This window comes from Malania oleifera, chromosome 9 (assembly GCF_029873635.1).
Source record: "Malania oleifera isolate guangnan ecotype guangnan chromosome 9, ASM2987363v1, whole genome shotgun sequence".
In the NCBI taxonomy this organism is placed as follows: Eukaryota; Viridiplantae; Streptophyta; class Magnoliopsida; order Santalales; family Ximeniaceae; genus Malania; species Malania oleifera.
Genome location: NC_080425.1, coordinates 75,264,988 through 75,289,296, shown reverse-complemented (window position 1 = coordinate 75,289,296; position 24,309 = coordinate 75,264,988). Strand labels below are relative to the sequence as shown.

Below are 24,309 nucleotides of genomic sequence, written 5' to 3'. Positions count from 1 at the left end.
GCAACTTGGTTAAAATTTAAAAATTGGTGAATTGGCTAGATCAAAAGTTAACCAATCAACATAAATTTAGGTTTTTTTTTATCTATTTAGCACTCATATTTTACATAAAGAACAACTAATATTCAACTTTATAAATTTAATTTATGAAGTTTGAACTTTGAAATTTTAATTTATGTATTTTTTTTTTGGCATTATGGTTGATAGGTTACCTGAATTTTAAAAAATTAAATTATATTATATTTGTTTTATGATGTGTTTAGTTATTAATTTTTTTTATGAAATTACGTCTAACAAGCATTTTGTAATATTACAATTACTAGACATTTTCTATGATTTAGTAGTAATTTTTAATTTTTATATATTTTAAAAAAATTAAATTAATAATAAAATTATTTTATAATGCCTATGTCAATTAATTGATCGACGGCGGACAAATTATTCAGTTTGGGAATCAGTTAGATTTCCAATTCATTATTCAATTTTTAAGACATTACACTAACTAATTTTTTAATTTATTTTATTTAATTCAATATCATTTTATTTTTAAAAATTATTAAATAAAAAATTTTATTTTATCGTACTTATGTCAACTAATAGATCCAAAGTGATTGGACCGGTAAATCATTTAATTCGATAATAAGTTAAGTTTCCAATTCATTTATTTAGTTTTCAAGACATTACAAATTTTTTTAATTTAATTTATTTAAGTTAATATCATTTTAAAGCATTATTTTACTAAGAGTCAAAATACATTTTTTTAGATATACTTAACAGTTGACTAACGGTCAACTAGCGGAAGGTTCATATTATCAATAAATTTAAAACTCATGGTGCTTTCTCATAGTTTTCAAAAATACAGGGGGTGGAGTGTCATATTTGAAAAAATCAGGGGGTGTTGTTAGATTTATCCTAATGTGAAACATGTTATGAGTTCATAATAAAAAAAATAGATAAGAAATAACTATTCTCAAATTTCATCATGCGAATGTCTGTTTCGTTCTTATTACATTTTGAATGAAATAATTAGGAATATATAGAGGATAATGAGTCTTTTTGGATTTATCCTAATGTGAAACATGTTATGAGTTTATAATAAAAATAATAATAAAAAATAATTATTTTAAAATTTTATCAAATAAATGTCTATTCCTTTCTTATTACCCTCTTGAATAAAATTATAAGAAATTTATAAAGAATAATTATTCCCTTGATTCTCAAAATTTAAATAACTCTTCATCTTATTTCAAAAAGGTAACTATTCCACCCAATCAAACAAACGGTAACCAAATACTACTTAATTAAAAACTTTTTCTTCCCAGTAACACTCACATTCCAATTTTCATGTAGCAAATTTCATTTTTAAAAAAAAAAATTTGTGAGATCCATTACTATAATGCTTTTTTCTTTTTCTGTTTCTTTTTCTTTTTCTTTTCCCTAACCTAAGCACAAGATTTTCTTTTTTTAAAGGAGCCTACTCTAATCTCGTGCTTTCCCATTCTCTCCAATTCTTATTTTTCAATGTAGCCTAGTCCTAGCTAGTAGTCTCTCTTCAACATTATTTCTTTAAGGGAGACCCACCCTTTGTCTTTCCTTTTACCAATGAATGAAAAATGTGCAATATGGGTAAATAGACTCTCATTTTATTACTTTTCCTTCATTAATCCTTATTGTTAATTCTTTTCTTTATCAACCCTTTCATTTAGTTCGCTTTATACAACTAATTTTATGATCATAAGGATGCAAGATAGGGTGTAACGATCCCAAAAATAATATGTGAGTAAGTGTGATATTAAAAAAATAAATAAATAAATAGAAATAAAAATAAAAATAAAAATAAATTAAATTAAATTATTAATTAAATAATAAATAATTATTATCAATTTAATAATATAATATATAGTTATGATTGAATTTGTTGTGCTCTCTCTCTCTCTCTCTGATGTCTCTCTTTTTTTCTCTCTCTCCTCATGTCTCTGTCTCTCTCGCCTCTCTGTCCTCAATTTTCTCGGCCAAATATGTGCCGATCGGAGAATAAAAAATACCTCTGAGTTCCATTTTTCGCCACCGACATTTCAACCGGAGTAGATTTGTCGTAGGAGCATCATAGGCATCACTCCTGGGATAAGGTAATCTCTCTCTCTCTCTCTCTCTCTCTCTCTCTCTCTCTCTCTCTCTCTCTCTCTCTCTATCTCTCTCTCTCTCTCTCTCTCTCCTCAATTTCTCTCAAATATTTAACTAAATCGACGATTGGACACCACCATGGGATCTTAGCTTCGATTCTTGTCATTTTAATTGAAGCTGATTTTTAATTTGAGTTTCCTAGATACCACTCCAAGGCTAGGACGAGGATAACGAAATTATGTCCATTAATTATTTTTAAAGTTTAATTAACTTTTGGGAATGTGTGGGCTTAGGAAATATTAAAATAATTATTATTCTAGAGTTGAGTTAATTGAATTGGGGAAAAATGATTTCAGGGGTTTGAGCTCCAAATGCCAGGAGTGTGGAATTAGGGATTTTAGCAGGTCTCTCGGTAAGCAGGTAAGGGGAACTAAATTATGTTAGAAGTTTCTGGAAATTAAAGGATTAAATTAAAGTATGATATGAAAATAATATATATGTAAATTTTCTAACTTATCGAGTATATATATATATATATATATGTGTGTGTGTGTGTGTGTGTGTGTGTGTGTGTGTGTGTGTGTGTGTGTGAAATGGTAGTTTTGGAAATATCCAATGTGTTACTGAATAATTATGATATGGTTAAATATTATTGGAAATCTGTGTGGTATGAGAAATAATTTTGATTATTGAAAAATAAATTTGTGAATATTTTATATGAGGGAATGGGGTTTATGTGGGGATATAAACATATATGATGATATAAGTAATATACTGATATGTTTGAGATAGATATGTTGAAATGGGATTTATACAAACATGTTTTTATCGAACATGATATGATAATATGTGATATACACAATCAAGATAGTTTTATACTAATAGATATGATGAACAAACATGAGTTACAGATGAGATGTGTTGCATGCACATGGATACTCATGAGCTTGAGCGCCATGAGTTACAGACGAGATGTGTTACACATGGATACTTATATGCTTGAGCATGTTTATAAGAAATGAAAGCTTTTGGAAAATAGATTTTTATGTCAAATGAGTGATGGAAATGAAAACCCGATTGATTAATGATATGCGAGTACGATACCGTTGCTAGAGATTGAATTAGTGCAACCACACAGCTCATGGAGCGTGTAGGTTTTGGAAGTCGATTAGGCCTTCGGAGAGATGTTGACTGCCCTTGGGTCCGGACCAGGCTACGGTGGCCCAATCGTACTACAGGCGAGGTATTTTGACTTAGCCTGGTAGGCCAACAAGGGTTAAGTCCCGCCTTCAGGAAGCACAACCCAGTCATGTGGGGTTATTACATGATAATGATATGAATGGGTCTCCTCATTACAGACGCGATACACTCATATGATTGTACTTTAACAAATATGATACTTTGTATACAGAAATATTTATTGAGCATGATTATATTTTCAAGAAAAGTATATGATACAAATATACATATATGTTTGTGAATATGACCACAAATTCCTATGATACCTCAATTAAATTAATATTTTTATAAACATGATATGATACACTGAAACTCATTGTCACGCACTGATAATAATTTATTCTCACTTACTGAGAGGTGTCTCATCCCATAGATCTTAAATATTTTGAAGAAATTCTGAGCGTTAGGCAGACCGAGCTCCGTGATAGAGGAGTAGATTTTTATTAGATAGGGTATGTTTTTATTTTGGGACTGGATATATGTTCATATAGACTTTGGGAATCTGATGACTTTCGGGAGTTAGTCTGTATATATTTGGGAGAATGTAGCACTCTGGTATTGTACTTAGAACTTGGATGTGTTACGTTTTCCGCTGTGTAGACAATATATGAATGTGGATAGGTGTACCCCTGGTACGCCACCCTAGGTTCGGGTTGACTTGGTTGATCTTATATTTATTATGGTATCAGAGGTATTTGATTGGAAAAAAAAAAAAAAACAAGGCGTCACATAAGGTACATCCCTTGAAGGAGTCCTTGCATGCCTAGTGTGAATATTCAATTAATAAAAAATAAAAAAATTATAAACTACAATCATAGACGTTTCATACAAGTTAAGAAAGCCTATTCAATTGTTGAAAATAACTTTCGTTTTGTATTTTTTAAATAATTTTAAAAATGTCATCTTATTTTTTAATTCATAATTTATATAGGGAATTTTAAAAATAATAAAAAAATATTTTTAAATTTTCTCCACAAATTTAGGTCCCATTTGGAACTTCGAAAATATAAGGGGAAAGAAAGGAAAACATAAAGGAATCCAATATCTCATGTTTAATTATCAAGGAAATTAAAGAAGAAAAATAAAAAAAATGTATCAAATCAATGAAAAAATTTTGATGTTATATGCTATTCTTGTCTAATTTTCTTTAATTTTTATTCATATTAGAACAAACTTTTATTTTTAGTAGTATTTGATATAAAGAAAAAAAAGAGACAAAAAAAAAAACGCGTTTCCTTCTCATTTTCTTTTCCTTTCGTTTCCCCACCAAAGTCCTTGATCTAAACAGATCCTTAGGAAAATAGAAATTAAGGTCACATTTTTGTGATTATTTGAAAAATTAGAGATGCAAAATAAAATTATAAGAAGATCTTATATCTCCTTTGTTGATTCCAAAAAACAACTTTCTTCATCGATGCATCTACAGTTTTTCAAGAATCGCTTGCAAATAAGAGAACAGATACTTTGGAGGTCGATCTCTAAAAACCTCAAGAAACATTTTTTTTTTTATGCTCAAGTTCGCCATGCATTATTTGAATACTAAGATATGAGATTTTAGGATTTAGAAGAGAATATATCCTCATTAGTAGGATAACGAGTCCCCACTTCAAATGCTAGCTAAGGTAAATTATTTTTCTTGGATTTTTGACTAATCAATTTTAACAAATCGATCTAAATGCCGAGCGAGGTACTCAATTTTGTTTCTCTACAGTTTTGATTTTTAATAATTAAACCAAGGCATTCTTTCGACCTTCAACATGATTTTCTAATTCTTTACTTTTCATATGTAGTTTTCGAGCCAAATATCTAGCCAAGTATGATTTTTCATCTCTACAGACAAAGACTTCAAAGTTTCCTTCCACCTCCTTGGAGCTAGCTAGGTAGAAGTCGCATGTTATCCTTTTTGTTTATGTTAATTTTTTCTAACTCTATAATGAACCTATAGCCCCTCGAACATGGTCTCTCCTTTAAGCAAAAATTTAGCATCTTCATGTCATGAGAGGTGAGCAATCTCTTCTTTCCTTAAAGCCTTACTTCTTGGATCTTAAAAGAATGCCTCAGTGTTGAAACTTTTCTTTGGGTTGATCTAGGCTAATTTATGTATAGGTTCCTTCCCAATCTACTTATTTTTTTCTTGGATAATTCAACCTTTCAAGACGTTCCACACTAGAGTTCCTAAAGTTGGTGCAATGCCGAGTGGCTATGATATCTCATAGCTATGTGTTTTCTTGGACTTTTGTTTTTTACCTTGTTAATTAAGTGTAGGTTAAACGCAACAAGTTGTTCACTTTTTAAGTATTTTATCTTCATGATATACGTAGGTTAAGTTCATTAAATTACTTTGTTTCTTTATCACAAGTTGATACAATTATCAAACTACTCTATCATACGTTCAATGACCAAGTTATCTCTTTATCCAAGTGTATTGTATTGATCTAGTGGTTGAGCTACCGTCTTAAGTAGGTTGGTTTAATGGCTAAACTAACTTAGACCATTCTAAGTATAGTAGGTCATCTTAATTACTAAGTAACTTCATAATAGGTTGGTTGATTTAGTGGCCAAATTAAACTCTTTCCTTTATAACTTGGACTATTTTATTTAAGTGTAGCGGGTCAATATCATGTCCAAGTTGATTTGTCTCAGGTAGGTTTGTTCATCGGCCTAATTATTTATTTCTTCGACTTAGACCACCTTGTCCAAATATTGCAAATGTGTTTTTATTTAATTTGTTTATTAATTATTAATTATTTTTATTTTTCCTATCTTCATAATTTAAAATTTTCCCTTTGTTTCTTCTATTTATCCTCTATTTCACTATGAATTATTATACTATAAATAATTTATCAAAATATGATCAACTAATAGTACATTTTTTATTTGATACAGTAATACTAAATTTTATCATCTAAACATTACACTTATGTTTACCCATTACATTATATTATTGTACCATACTCAAGATAATATGCGCAAAATTGCGAGTTAGAAAAATTGGTGTATTTAAGAACAAACCCACATATACAACAATAAATAGCATTACACTTTATCATTAATAATGGTATTAATATTTTTATTTTAAAATCAAATTATTTTAATAAATTAATAAGAACAATAGATTATATCATTGTATCTTATTATGCGACAACATTGTAATATTGTTATATTGCTATCACTACATATAATAACATAGTAATAAATATTATTATTAACATTGGGTTGACAAGGGTTTTTTATTTTATTTATCTTAGATTAATTACTCTTTTCAATTCTTAATTGAGTTTAATCTCAACATTATCACATAAAAGAATTTTTTATTAAGAATTTTTTGTTCGCATAACATGTTTATTTTATTTAAAAAAATGTATGATGTCCTACAAAATGCACCTAAAAGATATCCATTTTATAATCCTATCTTAAGCTCTGGACATTTTTCCTATCCCGTAAGAATATTTAAACCCCAATTTTATAAATAGGATTAATGAACACAAGAAAAACCTTGTCGTAGATCATATTTTGTTGAATCACTTTTGAATTTTGAACGATCTTTCTTTTGATCTAATTAGAAATTTCATCTATATCACCACTTTATTAATTATAAATTGTTCTCAGTCAAAATTGACCTCCCAAAGTTTAAAATAATTAATTATAGTGTAGATAACTAACAATTCTTTTCTTAAATTCAAATTTTTAATAAAGAAAATTTGGTTTAATGTTAGTAATTTATAATCGAAATATACATAAAATAAATAATTGCATGCAAAAGAGCTTGAAGTTAAAGAGTCTGAAAGAGAATATTGAACATGTTAAAATATATTTAAATAGTATTTAAGAGCATAAATTTTAGGTTTGAATTTGAATTTTTGAAGAAAAAAAAAAGTTCAATATAATTTAATATTTTGTTTTATTTAAATTCACACAAATCCATAAAATTTAATTCTTTGCTCCGAATCATAGAATTAATTAACATATGAATTGTTACACATGACATTAGTATAATACAGAGGGAATTAAGATATAAACAAAATCCACATAATCTTTTAGGAGGATATTTCAATGATTATAGCATCGCCCCATGCTCAAATACATAGGATAAGGGGTGGATCATCTTTCAATATATATATATATAAATTGCTTTTCATATAATGTTTGGTTTGTAAATGGAATGAGAGTAAGGAAGGATTGAAATGAAAATTTGAATGCAAAACATAATGAAATTAAGTAATAAAAAAGAATAGTAATGGTTCTTTGATAATTTAAAATGGATGAGCTATACGTTTTATTTTAAAAAGCATACGACTACGTTGTTTGATTTGTTTCATTACAACTTGCCGCTACACTAAAAATGGTGTAATTTCAACATTTTATGGCTAACTATTCAAGATTTTCACGTATAAAAGTTTATTTGTGACTACTTTAAAAGCCATTAATCAAATTAACACTTGGTCTAATGCATTTCATTTTACTATATTCCATCCATTTGAGATGAATGTCAATTCCAACATACTATAATTAATTAATGTTCACATAATATACTAAGTTAAGAATTAAAAATGTAAAAGAAAAAAAAACCTACAATAATTAACATTTCTCAGGAACCAAATTTAATCAATAATATAGTTTTGAGATATAAACCTAAGTCTTGTAGCCTACTCAAGATGTGAATATTAAGCCAACCTTTGAGATGAAAATAATTCATTTACTTTCTCTCCGAGCTTATTTCTCTATCGATATCACGAAGAAAACGAAAAGTTGTATTATTTGTCCCTACTAACCATTAAAAAAAAAAAAAAAAGAGAGAGAAGAAAACAAAACCGATGAATAGAAAAGAATAAAATGATGAAAGAAAAATACATAAATACCTGCTCCACATACAAAATGAATAAAAGAAAGTTGATGAAAAGAGAATGGCCAAGCTATGTACATAGCATGTTTGCAAGTAGCAAGTTTCTTCGGGTGTTCCGATGCATATGAATGGATTTATGCTATTTTGCTAACAAAATAATGTTGGGTTTTTGTGGAGCCTAGTTATGTTTTGATTTGGATGACGACCCGACCTCTATTTAATCAGAGATTTCTATCCTAAAGCTTAGTCCATGGAGCGAAGGCTTGGGCCGTCGGTGAAAATTTTTTGGAGCCCATTCGGAACGGAACCCTAGGCGCAACATATAAAAGGGTGCTTTCGGGTGATTAGGGTTTCTGTGGTTGTATCCGCGAGAGAGAACGAGAGCGAGAGAATTGTATCACCACACTCTCTGTGATTTCTTCCTGATAATATTGAAATCCCTGCAACTCCGTGGACGTAGGCAAAATTGCCGAACCACGTAAATATTGTCTTGTGCGTGTGATTGAATTTTTCTTTGGCGTTATTCTTTCTCTATTTGTTTCTCATAGGTTTCGGAATTTGTTCGTATATTCCTAACAAATGAAACCCAAATTAAAATTATTTATTAGTGATGTATACTCTTGAGCCCATTTGACACATGTCGCAAAGTCACGAAAAAGGGCCTGAAATGGCGAGAAAATATAATATTAAAAATTTGATTGAGTTGCCACTAACATATTATTTATCTAGGTGTGGTTAGAATACCTAATTACTACTTATTTGATTGGTCTCTAAACTAATTCTAAGCCAAAAAATTAGTAACCTCGGTCTATTTTTACCAGAGTGGGGATCGGGAGTTCAGTTATACGAAGCGAAGGGATTCACACCCCCTACACACCCATTCGACGAACGATATCTAATTGATTATGAATTATCCTCAAATAAAATTTAACAACCCTTAATTAACTCCTTTTAAAAATAAATAAATAAATAAATTAACAAAATTAACAAAAGATTAAAAACCCCTGTGTGATTTTGGAATGTCTAATAAGACCTCCAAATGAGGGAAACTTATTAGATAAACCCCCCTCAAAGTTAATACAAGTGACGTTTAAAATACCACATTGTCCTTTTCTAAATCATAGGGACACAGACAAGTAAAATGGGGGAAAATTGTCAAATTATATGCAAAAGAATATTTAAAAAACATTCCCAGATTTTCAAAATTTTTGTAGAAATTTTCTGAAATTTTTGAATATTTTTCCTAATTCTTTCCAAATTTTCCCTGATTTTTAGGATTTTTTATTTTTAGAAAACTAATTAAAAATTTAATAAATAAATCAAAAAATTTTAGATGAAACGGATCGATTCAACCAGTCTAAACCGAGTCAACCGATTGAGAAAGTGGGAGCCACTTGTCAACTCAGAGTGGTGACACATGACAATTTTTTTTTTATTTTTTATTTTTTGAATTTACTATAGTAGGGTGACATCAGCATTATGTCACCCTGCCACGTGGCATTTTCTGAGTAGCTCTGGACGGATGACACAATCCAACCGTCTAGAGAAAACAAAAATCTAACGACTAAGATTGTGACACGTTTCACCGTACGGATAATAACACGTATCACACTTTATTATTTTATATCATTTATTTATTTTCTACGAGGGAGTGACGTCAGCATGACGTCAGCCTACCACGTGACAGCCTCTGAGTTGCTTGGAACAAGTGACAGGGATTGCAGATGTGGCAACAATCCAACCGTCCAAAAGAAACACATATCAGATGGTCCAAATGAGGCCACGTCGCCCATAAAAAAAACTTGGACCAGATTGTGCCATGTGTCACCCTGTGGTGGTGACACATGCCCCACTAATCCCTATATAAAAATGGTTATTCTCTCTCCTCTCTTCATTTTTCATGATCATTTTCTCTCTCCTCTCTCTCTTTTCTGCTTTCTTCTCTCTTCTTTTTCCTTTCTCTCTTTCTTCTTTTTCTTCTTATTTCTTTCTTCTCTCTCCTCTCCTCTCCTCTCTCTCTCTCTCTCTCTCTCTCTCTCTCTCTCTCTCTCTTTTGTTTATTCGTATTTTCTGGTTTCTCTAATCTATTTTTGCTTCTTTTTTTTTCAGGTTCAAAACCAGTTGGAGTTGGGGGAGAATCAAAAGGATTCCGCAAAGATAAGTTTCCCCCACCCCCCTTAATTCTCTTTTATTTGCTTATTTTTGAAATATTCAATCAAGTTCTGTTGATCTGTGTTTGGATTGGATTTTGCACTATTTGGTTTAGTTCTAAGGTCAATCAACTCACCAAACTGAGCTCAGGTTGACTTAAGGGTGAGTCAACCCACTAGGTTGGGCTTTGGTGAGTCAACCCATTGGATTGGGTTATTGAGCCTCAACCCAATGTAGGGCTTAGGGGATTTGAGTTTAAAAATTGGGTATGTGTCTTTGGGTTTAAAAAATAGGCCTAAAGCCCTTGGGTTTAAAAATTGGGCCTGGATTGGTTTTAAAAAGTGGGTCTAAGGCCTTGCATTTTAAAAAAACGTAGGTTAAAAATTTGGGAACTAACCCCTTTTATTTTTTAAAATGGACAGTAGCTGAATTAAAAGAAATGAGTCTGGGGCCCATTAAATTTTTTTTTTTTAAGTGGGTTCTGGTTTTTAAAATATAGGCCTTGGGCCATTATTTATTTGAAAATAAGTTGAGGGCTTAATTATAAGAAATGTGCATGGGGCCCATTATTTTGAAGACAATAAATTTTACAAATTGGGCCATGTGCCTTTTAAAAATGAGTAGTGGGCTAGGGGACTTGGGTTGGACTTAGTCAATAGGTCAATGGATCAATGGGTCAATGGACCTAAGTCTAGATAAACCTAGGTTCTAGGGGAGCTCAGGTCAACGAGTCAGGTCAAAGGGTCGGGTCAATCCACGGGTCGAGTCAACGGGTCAGTTCAACCCTCAGATCGGGTCAATGGGTTAGATTCGAACCCACAAGTCGAATCCGATTGATTTCAGAGTGCTTTTGTTCCTGTTTTTGAATAAATATTGAATAAATGACAAAGAATCATTCAAAATAATTCAAAATACCTACCTGATGTCTTCCACTCTTTCAATCTTTAAATAGAATACGGATGCCCTTTTTAATCGTATGCTTCTGAGTATCAAAACCTCTATGCTTGTGAATTGCTCTGCTCTGTGAATTGTCTGTCTTTGTGGATTGCTTAATATTGTTATGATTGTAACTCCTTATCTATCTATCTCTCCCTATGAAGCTCAAATTATAGGCCCACGAATGCATTTAATTCTCAACAACTAACCATCTATTAACAACTGCCACCAATTTTCTCTGTGCAGGTGTGCAAGCATGCAGGTGCAAGCGTTGTTCCAAGACTCCTGTCTTCTCCTCCTTTTTTTTGCATTTATTTCTTATTTTGCTATCTTGTATTTCATTTTTTGTATTTTTCTCTGTTTTATTCCCTTTTTTGTTGTACTTTCTCTATTGTATTTATATACACACTGTAATGAGAATAAAAGAAGTATACTCTTTTGTTATATTTAGCCATTTAACAAAATGGGGTGTCTACAACACAATACAAAAGGAAACTTCTAAACACTAACTGTAACAACCCAAAAATTTTTTGTATATAGTTCATATAAAACAAGTCTTTTTTGATACCAAACTATATTGTCACAATCCTAAAGTGGGGTAACGGGGATATACGTGTCCATAAATCCATTTTAACTAAGCAACGGAAAACATAAAACATCTGGATCTCATACACAATACCAGAGTTCTATTGTTTCCACAAATATACATATACGTCCCAAAAAATACATAGAATATTCTAGGGATTATACAAAATATATCTCCCAACACCAAACACTTACCCTGAAACTACAGTACCAAAACCTCCTCTACCTTGGAGCTCGCTCCATTCGACTGTCTAGATTTCCTAAAATGTTTAGATTCTTGGGTGAGATACCTCTCAGTAAGATGAGATAGATTATTATCAGTGTGTGGTAACATGAGTTCTGGTGTGTTATAAAATATACTGTAAGTAATTAACTATAACTGAATTAACTATAACTAATAAATCATGTAAATCTATACTCATAATTATAAAAATATGATAGAATCATATTTTTCAATATAAGCATACTGAGTCATAATAAATTTTTATATACATGTAAATCATTTGCTATATCTATATAATTATGAAATTTTTCCCTAGATGGAAGGCTAAGTCATGAATTAAACACGCATGATTCGGGGTTATTTTTTCCTTTTTTAAAATTTTAATTTAATTATTTATTTATTTATTTATTTATTATTTTTTATTTTTGGAATCACCCCACTAATCTTGTATAACCATTTTTGGGGTTATTACAGTTCTCACCTGAACTATTATATTATTTGTCTAACTCTAAGCCCCACTAAACAAATGTAGGTAGCTCTGGCACATATATTCTTCTAGTTCATTTAAAGCCTCTTCGACTACAGAGTACTTTTACAAGTGGAATCTTTTTAGTGTGCAATTCTTGTTCCTTCTGATCCAAAATTTGAACTGACACTTTTTCATATGACAAGGTATCTCTAAGCTCTAGTGATTCATGACTAATCACGTGCAAAGGGTCTCGATCTGACACAATGGACACTGGTACGCCATGTAGTCTGACTATCTCCTGTATATATAGTTCTATCAATCTACCCACGGTGTTGTTAACTCCGATAGGAAGAAAATGGGCAATTTTCGTCAATTGATTAATGACTACCCAGATGGCGTCCTACCCATGAAGTGCTAGCGGTAACCTTGTGAAGAAATCCATAGAAATGTGCTCCCACTTCCATTTAGGGATGTGAAGTGGTTGCAACGATCCCGCCGGTTTCTGATGCTCAACCTTTACTTGCTGACATGTCAAACATTACTTTACATATTGGGCAATTTCTCTCTTCATATTGCCCCACCAGAATGATACATGCAAATCCCTATACATTTTTGTGCTTCCTCGATGTACAGTATACAGGGAACTATGCGCCTCTTCTAAAATAATCCTTTTAATTTCAGTGTTATCAGGTACACATTACCTACCATGAAATCTTAAAGCTCTGTCATCTGAAATATTAAAATCGGTGTCCATCCCACTATGTACTTTATCCAAAATATTTATTAACTTTGTATCTTTCATCTAAGCAATCTTAATCCTCTCCAGTAAAGTGGGCTGAAGTACCAAATTAGCAATAAATGTCTGGTGATTTCCCTCTACCAGCTCTACCTTAAGTCTTTCTAAATTCATTCTGATCTGATGTTGCGCCATCACTACTGATACTAAGGCACGACTTTCGACTCAAGGAATCAGCTACCACATTAGCCTTCCCTGGGTGGTAACTAATGGTACAGTCGTAATCCTTTATCAATTCCAGCCACCTCATCTGCCTCATATTCAAATCCTTCTGCGTGAAGAAATATTTTAAACTTTTATGATCTGTAAATATTTCACACTTTCTACCACACAGATAATGCCTCCAAATTTTCAATGCATACACCATTACAGCTAACTTCAAATCATGCGTAAGGTAGTTCTTCTCATACTCCTTAAGTTACCGAGAAGCGTATGCAATGACCTTCCCCTGCTGCATCAAGACATACCTGAGTCCCTTCTGAGACGCGTCACTGTATATCACAAATCCCTCATCTTTTGATGGAATAGACAGAACCGGTGCAGTGACAAGTCGCTGCTTCAATTCCTGGAAACTCTACTCACAATCATCGATCCATTCAAACTTCACATTTTTTCTCGTTAACCATGTTGGAGGACCCGATAGTTCGGAAAAACCTTCTACAAATCATCGGTAGCATCTTGCCAGACCCAAGAAACTCCTGATCTTTTGAACACTCCTTGATCTCGCCTAATTAACTACCGCCTCTATCTTGCTCAGGTCCACTGAAATACCGTCCCTAGATACTTCGTGTCCAAGGAATGCAACTTTCTCCAGCCAGAATTCACATTTCTTGAGTTTATCGTAAAGCTTCTTTTCCTTTAGCAATTGAAGTATTAGCCTCATATGATTTTTATGCTCCTTAAGACTCCTCAAATAGACTAGAATATCATCAATGAACACTACTGCAAATCGATCCAAATATTCATGGAAAACCTTGTTCATCGAGTCTATGAATGCAGCAGAAGCATTAGTCAATCTGAACGGCATAACCAAGAACACATAGCGGTCATACCTCATTCGGAATGCCGTCTTTGGAACATCCTCTACCCTGATTTTGACCTGATGATACCCTAATCGGAGATCAATCTTAGAGTAAACATGTGTTCCCTGGAGTTGGTCAAAAAAATCATCAATGTGGGGAAGAGGATACTTAATTTTAACTCACTTTGTTTATCTCTCGGTTATCTATACACATCCTCATTACCCATCTTTCTTTTTAACAAATAACATTGGTGCTCCCCAGGGTGACACACTAGGCCTAATAAACCTCTTGTCCACTAATTCCTATAATTGCTCCTTTATTTCTTTCAATTCTATTGGTACCATTTTGTAAACAGCCTCAGAATTTGGTGTCATCCCTGGCAATAAGTCTACAGTAACCTCAATTTCACGATCAGGAGGCAACCCAAGTAAAAATTCTCTGGAAATACATCAATGAACTCCCTCACCACTAGAATATTTTCACCCTTTAGTTCTCCCTCTAGTGCTTCCCTTACACAAGCTAGGTACCCCTAGCATCCCTCCAAAAGTAGCCTCTCTGCCTGTATAGCTGACAATATTTGTGGTAAGGAACGCACACATGACCCCACAAATCTGTACTCTTGTTCCCCGGGAGGTCTAAATACTACCTCTTTCTTATGACAATCGATGCTAGCGTAGTTAGCGGCTAGCCAGTCCATCCCCAGAATCATGTCAAACCCATGCATATCCAACACTACGAGATCAGCTGGTAGCACTCTCCCCTGAATATCCACTAGATAGCCTTTAAGCACCTTCCTACATACCCCTACTGTTCCTATCGGTGTAGCTACAGACAAATTTGCATCTAATAGTTAAGTTCCCACCCCACACAATTTTACTATACTCTAGAGATATAAATGAATGAGTTATTCCAGAATTAAATAAAACTATTGCTTTCTTCGAAAATATGAAAACGTTACCTGTCACCATGTCATCAGCATTTTCCGCCTCTCTTGGTGTAAGTGCATGAACCTGCACCTGGGCGGTGCTCCTCTGCTGGTTACCTCGGGGTGCCTGGTTATCTCCCTAGAATCGGTTAGGAGTGGGCGCATTACTTGGCGGTGCACAACAGTATCGTGCCCTATAGTCGAGCCTACCACACTGATAGCAGGCATTCATCTCAACTCAACAATCCCCTCGATGCCTCATGTTACATCTGGGGAAAGTAGGGTATGATAAATTACCCTAGTACACTTGACTTCCCATCTATTTTCTCTAATCCCCACTATTTATGTTCCTTCTCCACTGACCCTGATTGGTACCTACTTGAAAATCAAGAGGTGTGGGCCTCTTCCTCTGGTTCAAGTTCATAAACTCCTCTACCTTGACATCTCTGGTGGAAGAGGGAATGTATCAATCATATAAAATTTCCTTAAAATAGTTCCATGTCAGGGTTGCTGGTTCTGGCCTTTGTTCTTCAAGTAGCTTCACCGAAATCCACCAACGCTTGGCCTTCCCAGTTATCTTAAAAACGGCATACAGAACCCTATGCTTGTCTGCACAGCAGAGACTTGCCAATATTTCCTCCATCTCCTGGATCCAATCCTTCGCAATGATTGGATCAGCTCCTCCTATGAACGTTGAGGGATTTATGTTGGTAAATTGCTTGATGGTGCAGCCTTGATAAGTTGGTGGGCAGTTTTGTCCCCTAAAGTTCCGTGCAATCTCTGCCATAAACTGTTGGGCTATACCACATAGCACTGGATTTGAATCACTATCATCCACACTGTATTTTCCCAAGTTGCTACCTCCTCCAGCATTTGCATTGCTACTCCCAGGGTCCATCTTGAAGAGAGAACAAAAATAGTTTGAGGATCCTATCTTCGTAATTCGACTAATGCATTTATCTAATTAAGAATCATATGATATGCTCATACACCCAATCAACCTAACATCCTTATCCCCAATTTAAGATTTCATTTTACCACTCAGAAACAAGAACCGACGTTAGTCTACCATAACTTTCCTGAAACCGTTGTCTCAAGAAAATCACAGAAACTACAACGGAATTCTTGTCTCCAGGTTGCGAGAAAAAACCCTAAATTCTTCTTTGACCTCCAACAATGACTTACTAAAATCCCGATCTACCCATTTTCTACCTTTACCAAGTCCATTCCAATACTCTGGTATTGTTATCCACTGTCTGTTAAAGTCTACAGAACCTAGCAACCTAAGCTCTAATACCACAATTGTAACAACCCGAAAAAAAATTTTATAAGTTTTTTCTGGTACCAAACTATACTCTCCCGATCTCGAAGTGGGGTAACGGGGATATACCTGTCCATAAATACATTCTAACTAAGCAGCGGAAAACATAAAACACTTGGATCTTATATACAATACCAGAGTTATACTGTCTCCATAAATATACATATACATCCTAAAAAATACATAAAATATCCTAATGATTACAAAAAACATATCTCCCAACTCCAAACACTTACCCCGAAACTATAGTACCAAAACCTCCTCTACCTCGGAGCTCGCTCCGTTCGACTGTCTAGATTTCCTAAAATGTTTAAATTCTTGGGTGAGACACCTCTCAGTAAGATGGGATAGATTATTATTAGTGTGTGGGAACATGAGTTTTGGTGTGTTATAAACATATACTGTAAGTAATTAACTATAACTAATAAATCATGTAAATATGTACTCATAATTATAAAAATCGGATAGAATCATATTTTTTAATATAAGCATATTGAGTCATAATAAATTTTTATATACATGTAAATCATCTACTATATCTGTATAATTCTGAAATTTTTCCCTGGATAGGAGGCTAAGTCATGAATTAACCCCACATGATTCGGGTTGTGCGGCCCGAGGGCTGGACTTAACCATGGCTGGCCTACCAGGCTAAGTCAAACTAAACTGAAACTGAAACTGAAGTACGATTGGCCTACCCAACATGGTCCGGATAGCCAGGCGGATACTCTACTCTTCTATGAAGCACAATCGACTGCCATCCACCTCAATATCTAATAGTGTGGTTGTACTGGATGTCTAATTTGAATAGCAACGGTACCATGCTCTGAGTCTGGAAGATCCATCAAGGTTCTGCTACCATATAGTACATTCCACATAATGTTTTTGTACATAAATATCATTTTCATACATCTAAGTAAAATATGGCGTATACATGTTTCTGTATAAAATCTGTCATTCCATGATTTCTGAATAAATTGTCATATTAAAATTGATCACGGCACTAGGCCGGTTAAAACTGAATTTGTCACACCGCTAGGCTGGTTAAAACTGAATTGTCACAGTACTAGGTCGGCTAAAACTGAATTTTCACGGCACTAGACCGGCTAAAATTAAATTGTCACAACACTAGACCGGCTAAAATTGAATTGTCACGGCACTATGCCGGCTAAAATTGAATTGTCACGATATACTGAAAAATATCATAATTTGTGTACTCTTTATAGTTTTTCTAAAAATCGTTATCAAATCATGTTTGTTCTGTGTAATCATAAAATAATCTGACGTGCTAATATCAGCAGTAAAATATTTATACTCATGTCACATAATTTGAGTATTATTCTATAATATGCTAATTGTCTGGGAAGAATATATTTTATTGAAAAATAATATTAAATCAACTTTTAGAGTTTACTAAACTCAAACAACTGATTTCCCAAAAATATAATAACTCATAATCATAATTCTCATATGTGTGAATATTTTGAAAAATTATATATATCATTTTTGTAATTAAATACTACGAATTAATCGGTGAATTTTCTAAAAATATCTGATATAATATATTCTCTTATCTGATTCTTAGAGAAATACATGTAGGGATACTAAAGCAGTGTCTGTGACGTTCGCACAAATCCTTGTATTATTCATATATTTTAGCTTAATCAATTAAATCCCGAAATAATTACTATCCTAACATCCTTAGGCTCACACGCTCCCGTTAACCAGTTAAATTCTAACATAAACGCAGGTATGATTCACTTCCCATATTTAAATTTAATTTCTAACATATTTAAAAATATCAATATGATCAAATCCCCGCAGTTTAATCTAATTCCAAAATATTTCCAAGCACAGACATATATTTAAATCACATAAATATAATTAAATTCATATATTCAGATTTAATCGGGAATATTTTAAAATATACCTGACATGATCCATTCTCCTTACCTTATCTCACGATTGGTGCTTACGACGCCCATATGACGAATTCATTCCGATTGAAATGTTGGTGGTTGAATTTGAAACCCGGGGATATTTTCTGTTCTTCAATCGGCGCCGATTTCACCGAGAAATTGAGGAGAGAGAAAGTGAGTTGAGGAGAGAGAGAGAGGCTACGTTGAGGAGGGGGTTCTTCCATTTAAAATCAAAATCAACCATTTATATATTATATTACATTATATTATATTATATTAATATATTATTATATAATATTATTTAAATATTTATTATTTATTTAATTATTATGATTTTTGGAATCACTACACTAACATTCTAAAAGTGTATCCTTTTGTTGCCTATCCATATTCGCCTGACAAAATGTATTTGTTTAATATCAAAAATTCTTCTTTGATTTATGTACATCAACAAGAATTACTGGCCGATTTTAATTAGTATGTTTTCATAGAAATCTTTTCAAATTTAAGAGCATTAATGTTTATTAAAACCTTCTAACATCATAATGTCTTAAGATAGTAATATTCGACAATAATCCAAATAAGAAGAATATATGGCTACTTATATGGTATGTGGCAATTATAGAAATATTTTTGTAAGTTTAATAATAATAAATTTGGTTTTCAAATCTTCTACTCCGAGTCTCCAACTATATAAAAAGTACAAGATATTCAAATTCATGCTCATATACATTTTTTGTTTTAGGAAGTGAATAGCAAGAAAATGATTTTACCTAGCTTTTGAAGTTCTTGACTTCAATGGAATTCTAAAAGATTTCTATCATAAGGATTTTGGGTTGAAGTTGAAGAATAAGAAGGAAATCTCTACTTGTGACATGTTACATAAGTTCATCTAAGAAGGAGATCTCTACTTGTGACATGTTACATAAGTTCATCTAAGCACATAAATCATTATACAAAATGTCTTTATTTGATTGCTTGCATGCAAAATAAGAAGTTTTGTGTTGACTCTGCCTTTCACATTCGCAAGACTTTGTTGATGAAATGGCCAAAGTGGTCAAGCTTGAGTGAGTTCTAACTCTCTTGGCTCAAAGAGTTGTTTTGATAATTCTAACCCTAACAATTTACACATTACAAATTAAACATTCAAATTTGAGAGTTTCACAATTTACCAAATTGACTTCAATTCAAGTCAATTCAAGATACAAAATATCAATTTCTACTTCAAACTAACTAAAACTTTTTAGAATTTTAACTCAAATTTCATATTACAAGAAGTTAGGATTTTCAACAATGTTGAATGTGGGAGAACATACCTCAAAATCCCACCACCGGCTTTGTTGACTTCACGTCCCCCTCCCTCTCGGCTCTCCTTCTCCTCTTCGAATGCAGATAGAGATGAAGAAAGAAGATGAAATTTAACTCAAGCGTGTTTTTAGCTAAAAATGCTATTAGTGTCTTTTAATGGTTACATGTCACCTGTGCGGTTGTCTCCCAAATTAAAAAACGCTAGACGAACCAGTATTTTTTTTAACGCATCAATTTGAGAAATAAAGTTTTATTCAAACTGTTTTTAAGTGATTTTTATTAAAATAATATTAAATTCAGAAATTTAAATAAATTTAAAAAGAACAAAAAAAAAAAAAAAAAACTCAAGACAAATCCCTCCATTCGATCTTCTCGTTTTTCATCTCCTTCTCCTCCTTTCTGTTTGAGTCTCCCTCGGACTAAAATCAAGAGATAACACGGCACAATAACAGTAGGATCGGGGGTTGGGGGAGTGAATCTTCCACGGCAAGCTGCACACACCTAAAGCTGATATCAGCGTCAACTTCGTACCAAGAGTGGTCGGAAATTGTTGACGGCGGCGCTGACCCTCTTCCATGGCAACATAGGCAAACCCTGACAAGGTCATGCCGGCGATCAAGGCCTCCACGATTGAAGAGATGAAATTGGAAAGGTTTTTATGTTATACCGGTTCAATTCATACATGACTTCGATTTAGACCGGTTCTCACCGAGTCATCCAGTTCTTCACCGGGTTCTTTCATTTTCGATTTGGCAAGAGACCAATTCCAGTCGGACTGGTGGGTCTGGCTCGGATTTTAAAACCATGTTTTTTCCCTTCCTCTTCTCAAGGATTGTAAATAATATCTCATCTTAAATTTTCTTAAAAAAAGTTTGTTTATGATATGATTTTGTTTTAAGACATCAACTCCCAAGCACATTAGTTTGGAAGGGAAAAGAGAGTTTTAGTGTTTGTCCAATTTGGATTAAGCTTAAAGATCTGCCCCTCTTGAACTATGATCTCCATATGCTTTGGGGAAGATCTGTTCTGAGTTGGGAAGGCCGGTGTGCGCCGACAAACTCACCACTAATATGGAGAGGTTATCTTTTGCTAGAGTCTTGGTTGAGATTGATGTGGCCAAAGAGATTAAAAGATGCGTCAAGATCATGCTTCCTAATGAACATGAAATTTCTTAGGAGGTTATTTACAAGCAGATGTCCAGTTTCTGCAGAATTTGTTCGAGTCTGGGCCACATTGAACAGAACTATACGGCTAATGAACAAGTTCAGAGCAAGATGTATGAAGAACAAGCAAGTGTCATTCCTGTTGATTCTCCTTCCTGCAATGCCAAGACAATGCAGAGTAAAGAATTTCATGGGCAGGGAGATCATATCGAGGCAAAGAGAGCTGTTCAGATTAATCCGAGTGCTGCACAGGGACAGAAGGTTAGTGAATCTGAAGTCACTAAGGCAGATATGGTTAAGAGTACACAGCCAGGAAAAGCTCCTCTTGTTAGCACTAGGAGTGACCTGAATCATGGAGTGGGTAGCCAAACCGAATGTAGGAAGAAGATGCAGGGACAGAGTGTACTTGTCGTGACCACACCTACGAAGAGTAAGAAAAAGAACAAGGGCACTCAGCCTCCTTCTATCTGTTCTTTTCCCATTTTGTTTTGAATTTGTATGGAGTTGTTCCTTGGGTATGCCCAGATTTGAATGTTTCTTTTTGGATTAACCTTGCGCCCTTGGGAATGCCTAGGTTTTTATGTAACTTTTGTGTTACTTTTTTTTTTTTAGATTACGCATCCGATATCCACATGTCCGTTTTACGGTTCACGTGACTAATTATACGCCCCTTGAAGTTGATCTCACAACTCCAAAGGGAGGATAAATTCAGGTAGGTGGCCTTTTTAGCTGATCTTTTGATTGTATTGCTTTGCAATTGTGTTGGGGACTTGGTTCCCCCCTCTCGGTGTATGTCCAGAGTTTTCTATACATATTTCATTTCATCAATATAATTTATCATTTATAGATAAATATATATATATATATATATATTTTATTATCCTTCCTTAGCATAATAAGCAATTATTTTCCATTCCCTCTTGTCTTTCAAAAATTCTACATGTGCCTCCTAAACACTTCCCAACTACTCAATATTTAGAAGATCACTTTCAAATTTTCCCTCTCCTTCGCTACATCCCTATTATTCATTTTCTCCCTCCTCCTCTACGACACATTGCCACGGGCGGTCGTAAAACACTACAATTGTAGCATTCTACATATTGTTGCTATTGAACAACTCATAAAATCTAAAAGTTATTTTCATGGTAGTCCTCATGTGACAAATTTTATATATCCATAATGTCTTTTAAAATATATTGGTTCAAAAAGTAATTTTTATAGTATCCTAAGAATTTGAATAGTCACCCACCCAACCATAAATGAGGTCTCTCCTTCTTCCATAAATATATTGGTTAAAAAAGTAATTTCCAATGAAAACTTTCAAAAGAAGTGCGGCTACAATAGTCATAGAGTCGCAACAACTAATTGTTTTACCACAAATCGTTTTTTTTCCTAGCAATGTCAAAATCAATAGTGATGCATTCTTTTTCTACTTAATGTATAACATTAGCACATGTCAGAATGTATAGAATAAATTTCAAAAATTTTAGGATAATTTTTTAGAAAATTTTTCAAGTTAATGCCTTAACTTTGTCTTGTCCTTCCATCCCACTGGTCTAACATTATTCTCTTAGTTTTTCTATTCCCTATGATCTCATTTTAAACTTTCATGGTTCTTTTATCCCATTGATGCATTCTAAAAAACTATACTTTAATTTGTTTAATTTTTTATTGAAAAACGTTTGTACTTGAATATATTTTATTTTATTTTTAAATTCAAGTACATTTTGTCTTTATCAATGAAAAAGAGGTTTTCTATTACCTATTCTTATTATTATTATTTTTAATCTTCCATTATTTTCAATTTCTATTACTTAGTTTCTTTTAGATTGTGTTCGAGGAATGAATTTTTGGTTCTTGTTTTTTGAAAGAAGGATAATATTTTTACGACAAAAGCTTCCTACAAAATAATATATTTTATTGAAAATTACTCTAAAAAAAAATATTTACTCACGTTTAATGCAAGTGTCCATAAAGAATACAAGATTTACGAGATTCGGCAATTTGTCTACATATGTCCTTGAAGTCAAATTAGGTCATCGACTCCACTATTCAGTTTTAAGTACAAGCATTTATCCTCATGTTCAACAATTTTTTCTCAAATCGAGAATAGTACATTTAACGTGAGGATGTAGGTCAATACTAATAAAAGTCACATTTAGAATATTGCTCATGCAATATTTCATATACTAGAAATCAAACTCCACATATAACAAAAGGGACATACTATACAAAAAATACTAATACTCAAAAGAGTCTAACAATGTACGGTTGGTATTGTTATATGCTATTTATCAACATGTCATGAGTAAAGACCTTCTTTTCATACAACTGATGCACAGAAGTCGTGTCCGCATTCTGGATTTTGCCCTAATCAGCGAGACTTTGGGGGCAAAGAACACTAATCCATAAATTTGATGTCGTACCAGGGGATCCAAATGACTCGTTGGTGGTTGGAGTTCCTATGTAATTAAAAAAAAATCTTTGTGCTTGAAATCTTTGAGTAGCAATGAGCCATCTACCATCGACATCACGAACTTCAACGTCTCAGCAATCAAACTCATTTCTGTCTCGCCTTATCTCGTTTACAAACTATTAGACACGGATTCTTGGCCTTACCTTTTCACTCACAAGATGAAATTGGATACAACCCAATATAGCACTTATATATACTAGGGATACTTGGAAATTTTGAAAGCCATATTTATTGTTCATATTTTAGAAATATTTTTTCTTTGATTTCATTTCCTATTAGCTATATTTCCTTCTTTATCATCAACCTCTTTACACCCTCAAATTTTCTATTTTGAGCCCTCCAAATAATATTGAAACTTAAAAACTTTAATATGCTTTCTTTATTTTCTCATCTTAGAGAAGATTTTTGTGAAAATTTCTAAAACTAGTCAGTTGATTTAAGTTATTAGATTGCTTCAAATTAATTTCCCATACTTAGAAATTGTGCTGGCCATGTAAATAGCTTAATCAAAATGTTTCCAAATTTATTAATCTACATTTCTTGAAGTTTCTTTGAAAATTTTCAAAAAAAAAAAAAGAATGTTATTTAGGAATTGAAAAAAAAAATCATGAAAAAAAAAATAATGAAAAAAAAATAGAGAATTGAAAAATCAAAAGCAAATAGAGAACATTTAGGAAGAAAATAAGTTGTGTAAGAAGCATGAAGATTAAAGTTAAATTGCAAGAGCATATTTAAATTTTTTTTTTTTCAAAATTTTCAAATAAATGCTGAAGAAACTTTTAATGGCATTTTGCAGGTGTCTCAAGGTCAAT

The 24,309-nt window shown here is 32.9% G+C and overlaps 1 protein-coding gene across 2 annotated transcripts; it reads left to right on the top strand.

Annotated features, from left to right (window-relative positions):
* The first annotated feature begins 20,204 nt into the window (after window positions 1-20,204).
* Window positions 20,205-21,873, top strand: LOC131164832 (uncharacterized). 2 transcript variants are annotated; one of them, XM_058122328.1, is made up of 2 exons: window positions 20,205-20,510; window positions 21,060-21,734. In XM_058122328.1, the coding sequence occupies exons 1-2, from the start codon at window positions 20,464-20,466 to the stop codon at window positions 21,511-21,513; spliced, it is 501 nt and encodes a 166-aa protein (XP_057978311.1). In that variant the 5' UTR covers window positions 20,205-20,463; the 3' UTR covers window positions 21,514-21,734. The 2 variants fall into 2 exon arrangements, with proteins under 2 accessions (XP_057978311.1, XP_057978312.1); XM_058122329.1 differs by having other exon boundaries at window positions 20,229-21,451; window positions 21,634-21,873.
* The last annotated feature ends 2,436 nt before the right edge of the window (window positions 21,874-24,309 follow it).